The sequence below is a fragment of the Austrofundulus limnaeus genome, unplaced genomic scaffold (assembly GCF_001266775.1).
Source record: "Austrofundulus limnaeus strain Quisiro unplaced genomic scaffold, Austrofundulus_limnaeus-1.0 Scaffold458, whole genome shotgun sequence".
Lineage (NCBI taxonomy): Eukaryota > Metazoa > Chordata > Actinopteri > Cyprinodontiformes > Rivulidae > Austrofundulus > Austrofundulus limnaeus.
This window is the reverse complement of record NW_013952860.1, coordinates 279694-284685: the sequence shown is the minus strand read 5'-3', so window position 1 is coordinate 284685 and position 4992 is coordinate 279694. Positions and strand designations below refer to the sequence as shown.

At 38.1% G+C, this 4992-nt stretch overlaps 1 protein-coding gene across 1 annotated transcript in view; it reads left to right on the top strand.

The window, feature by feature from the left end:
- Positions 1-372: 372 nt before the first annotated feature.
- The window catches only part of hnrnpul1 (heterogeneous nuclear ribonucleoprotein U-like 1), a gene marked incomplete at its 3' end in the record, with an annotated part of 6881 nt that continues 2261 nt past the window's right edge, over positions 373-4992 (top strand). Inside the window, 2 exon segments of the mRNA XM_014025148.1 lie at positions 373-467; positions 980-1222. Of these exon segments, the coding sequence (XP_013880602.1) occupies positions 997-1222 (226 nt within the window).

Sequence of the window (4992 nt, the reverse complement as noted above, 5' to 3'; positions counted from 1 at the left end):
TATAGTACCTGTGCCTTTTTCTCTCAAAATTAATATTTTTAAACAACAATCTACAAAGAAAAACTAAACAAAAACAACCTCAAACCCTTGTCGAACAACAATTCGTATGAATACACATTACATTGTTTCATATATCTTTAACAAAGTGACTTTTATCATTCATTCTTTTATCATCAACAAAAATATACATTTGTGAGAGCCTTATACATAACCTGTAAAATATTATAATCAACCAACTCAGAATTTCAAATATTTCAATTGATAAAATAATGTATTTGATGGCATTGAGCATCCGATTCTGCGCATGCGCAGAAAAAGTTTTGTTTGCGACGCCAGATGGCGCCAACTCGCATCCTTCTGCGCATGTGCAACAGAGGATTTTGTCATTCGAGGTCACGACGCCAGGGGGCGCAAGCGGCTCTTTCAGGCTTTTTACCACGAATTACCCGCGCAGCTCGCGTAAGGAGGTAGGCCTCAATCTTGTTTTTAGTCGTGTTTTTCTTCACGTTCGGATTAAAACCCGTGAAAACAATGCATCTAGAGTGGCGTCTGCATAAGAAACCGATGTAACTCATACAAGCTGCCTTTTCCCTGCGTTAAAGCCCTTTGTTCTGCGTTGCTTATCGCCACATAAGCTAATTTGCTAGCTGCTAGGCTAAAAGGTTATCTGTTAGCGGTACTGTACGGACGATTTGAGRTGATGAAAAAATACTGAAATATTTAACTCTTTGTGCTTCTGTAGCACAAATTCACACTAGTGCAGGCTTGTTAAATGTACGGCTTGTGTTTAGTTTTGCTCTGTTTTTGTGGGACTTCGTGCAGCGCGGTTAGCCCAGCCGAGCCCTGTTTTGACAGAGAAACGGCGCGACGCTCGGATCGTTTTGAAAGTTTGGACGCGTTGACGTTGAGCTGCAACTTCTCCGTCCTTTGACTTTGTTTTTCTCCCTGTTTTTTTTTTTTTTTTGTTTTGTGACCAAAGAAACCCTCGGCGCTACCATGAGTCTAGACGTGAAGAAACTGAAAGTGAACGAGCTGAAGGAGGAGCTCCAGCGCCGGGGCCTGGACACCAGAGGCCTGAAGGCTGACCTGATGGAGAGGCTGAGAGCCGCTCTGSAGGAGGAAGAAGCCCAGGCGGACGCCTCGGAGGAGCAGGCTGGGGAGGGCGAGTACAGCCAGGACCACCAAGGAGAGGAGGAAGAGGATGTTCAGGAGCAACAAGAAGGTATTAAAGTCCCACATACTTTTCTCACATATAGGAACTTTGATAACATTTTCAAACTTATTTTAGCRCCCTTTCCCTTTTTTGTACTCATAAGGCTCCATGTACAGATTCCAAAACTATTTAGTTTTTTTAAATCAACCCCCCCATTTAGGATTTAGAGGTCTTTAAAGGCTGAAAATTAGGAAGCGAGTGCTCCATTGACTTCTATTAACATAAAAAATGTGYGGAGCTCCGTAGACATAGTGTGCGTCACAATTTTGCAACGATTTTTCAAACAAAAGCAGAAAACAAACTAGATAAAAGCTTAAGATATAGCGGGTAAAATAAGTGTTGAACACGTCACCATTTTTCTAAGTAAATATATATTACTAGATGTGCTAATGACATGAAATATTCACTAGATATCGGTAACAACACAAGTGATGCAGAAATGAAGTTATTTGTAATAATGTGGAATGACACAGGGGAAAAGTATTGAACACACTTACTGAAATTTATCTAATACTTTGTACAAAAGCCTTTGTTGTCRATGACAGCTTCAAGACGCCTCCTGTATGGAGAAACTAGTGGCATGCATTGCTCAGGTGTGATTTTGGCCCATTCTTCCACACAAACAGTCTTCAAATCTTGAAGGTTTCGTGGACCTCTTCTATGAACTCTGATCTTTAGTTCTTTCCATAGATTTTCTGTTGGATTCAGGTCAGGTGATTGGCTGGGCCATTCCAGCAGCTTTAGTTTCTTTCTCTGAAACCAACTGAGAGTTTCCTTGGCTTTGTGTTTGGGCTCATTGTCTTGCTGAAATGTCCAGCCACGTTTCATCTTCATCATCCTGGTAGATGGAAGCAGATTTTTATCAAGAATGTCTCTGTACATTTTTCCACTCATCCTTCCTTCAATTATTTGAAGTTTGCCAGTACCATATGCTGAAAAACAGCCCCACACCATGATGTTCCCACCTCCAAACTTCACTGTTGGTATGGTGTTTTTGGGCTGATGTGCAGTGCCATTTGTCCTCCAAACATGATGTGTATTCTGGCATCCAAACAGTTCAATGTTGGTCTCATCTGACCAGACTATATTCTCCCAGTATTACACAGGCTTGTTTAAATGTTGTGCAGCAAACTTTAAAGGAGCTTCAACATGCTGTTTCTTCAGCAGTGGAGTCTTGCGTGGTGAGCGTGCATACAGGCCATGGTGGTTCAGTGCATTACTTATTGTTTTCTTTGAAACAAACATACCTGCTAATTCCAGGTCTTTCTGAAGCTCTCCACAAGTGGTCCTTGGCTCTTGGACAACTCTTCTGATAATTCTTTTCACTCCTCTGTCAGAAATCTTGTGAGGAGCACCTGGTCGTGGTCGGTTTATGGTGAAATAATGTTCTTTCCACTTCTGAATTATGGCCCCAACAGTGCTCACTGGAACCTTCAGAAGTTTAGACATTCTTCTGTAACCGATGCCATCATTATGCTTTGCAACAATAAGGTTGTGAAGGTCTTGAGAGAGCTCTTTACTTTTACCCATCATCAGATGGTTCTTGTGTGATACCTGGCCATCATTTGGGACTGAACCAGCTGATATTAACTTGCACTGACAAGGGGCAGGCTTGTTTTCTAATTACTGAGAGAGTTCAGCTGGTGTCTTGGCTTTCCATGCCTTTTTACACCTCCCTTTCTTCATGTGTTCAATACTTTTTCCCTGTGCCATTCCACATTATTACAAATAACTTCATTTCTGGACATTTATGGTTTGATTTCTTTGTATGTATGGATCACTTGGGTTGTTACCAACATCTGGTGAAAATTTCATGTCATTAGCACCTCTAGTAATATATTTACTGAGAAAAATGTGATGTGTTCAATACTTATTTTACCTGCTGTAGATGTCAAAATGCTAAGTGGAGGCTAAGCATGAAAACAAGYGGAAAAAATCACAACAACCTGAGCCACCTGCAGGGATCAGGCAGCGCATTTATCAAAGTGCCTGGACTGGACGATCTGTCAGATTATCTGTACTATATCTGTATTATAGGGATGTAGATAAATTTTTTAATCCTACACCAATATTAAATCTGACAGCAGATTCCAAAAGAACATAAAAACCTACAAAATAACAGCAAAATCAATGTGATGATCTGAAGTATGAGGGAAGTTATTGATGTTTGTTTAGGTGAAATCAGCTCAGTTCACAGCAGAACCAATGTGATCATTTCACCGTATGTATTTGTTCATAACTTCCTCAGTGTTTAAGATGACCATGAAATTTTAGGAAAAGATTCACATTCTGTTTCTGTAGGAAGCATCTTGTGTCCTAAAAACTAATAAAACTTATTAACAACCAATGCAACAGTAGCAGAAAGGTATAAAATAATATAACAAGGCAAACTGYAGYATCAAATCARCWTAATGTGTCTTAGAAAGTAAGGAAATTAAAACAATTTAAAAACCATGTGGACATGTGTTTTGTAAACAAAGCTCCTCAACCAATGACAGCGTGTTAAATGTGTCAGGTGACAAAGACGAGCGTCAACACACTTTGCAAAAAGCGCTACTCAGGATTAAGAAAAAATAATTTGACGTTTCATATCAGTGTCAAATKTGGAACAAGGGCAKATAAAATAATGTTCTTCATGGCAGCTCATCTATTTAAGGKTCACTAGAAGAACTCATGATTTACGTTGATCCTCTTTTCAAAAAAGTGTCTCTTCGAAACGCATCGACAAAAATTAAAAACTGGAAGATGAGGCTGTAGCTAACTACCTGACGGCAGCACGGTTTGTTGAAATTCACAGAAATAACGAAGCAGGAGGAAATAACAGCAAACGCACCGAGCAGCCTTGAAAACTCTGGTCACAGCAGTTTGGGAAGAAAAAGCAGCTGCTGATGAAATGTCAACATCCATATAASATTAGACCCAACAAAATCAGGGAAATCTGTCTTTTAGGAGCTCGCATTGATTTCTAACATAGGCTCTAATCCTAAATGTGTCTAACAGAGAAGCAACTTMTTTTACGTTCTTGACAGAGCTTGAAATTGAATTTTTACACAAGTTCACAAGTTATTTCTTGTCTGATCATTTATTTGTGCACAATTTCCCAAGTTTGCAATAATAATGACWCTCACTAATATGCAGTTTCTTAAACGGTGTTTGACCACAATGCAGTCCCTCCAGACTTTTTGACTTGTTTTATGTTTAAAATGACATCACCCATCAAATATATTATTTCATCAGTTGAAATTATTAAAGTTTTATGAGTTGGTTGATTAAAATATTCTGCAGGTTGTGTATAAGGCTCGTAATGTAATACCTTTGAACGTTCAATCCTATATTGTTAAGAGGGAAAGTTGGAATAAGATTATGTAATAATCTGAAAAGTGATTATAAAAATGCTGGTTCAAATAATTTGCTTAAAGAAATGAACAAAGTTAAATTGTTAAAGACATATGAAATAGTTTAATTAGTATTTGTAAGAGTTACTGTTTGAGGATTTTAATTTTTAGTTTTGTTTTATTTGATTATTATTGTTGAAATTATAATTTTTTGAAAATAGAGGCAGATATTATAAGATTTTTCCCTTCTTCTGCTCCTTTCATTTTATTTTATTTGTATTGTTTTGTTGCATGTGAATGTGTTTGTTTTTATTAAAAACGAAATGAATAAATTAAAATAATAATAATTTAACGACACCTGTTTGGAAGTGTTATAGGGCTGTGTATTGGCAAGAATTTGGCGATACGATGCATATCATAACAGAGGGGTCACGATACGATATA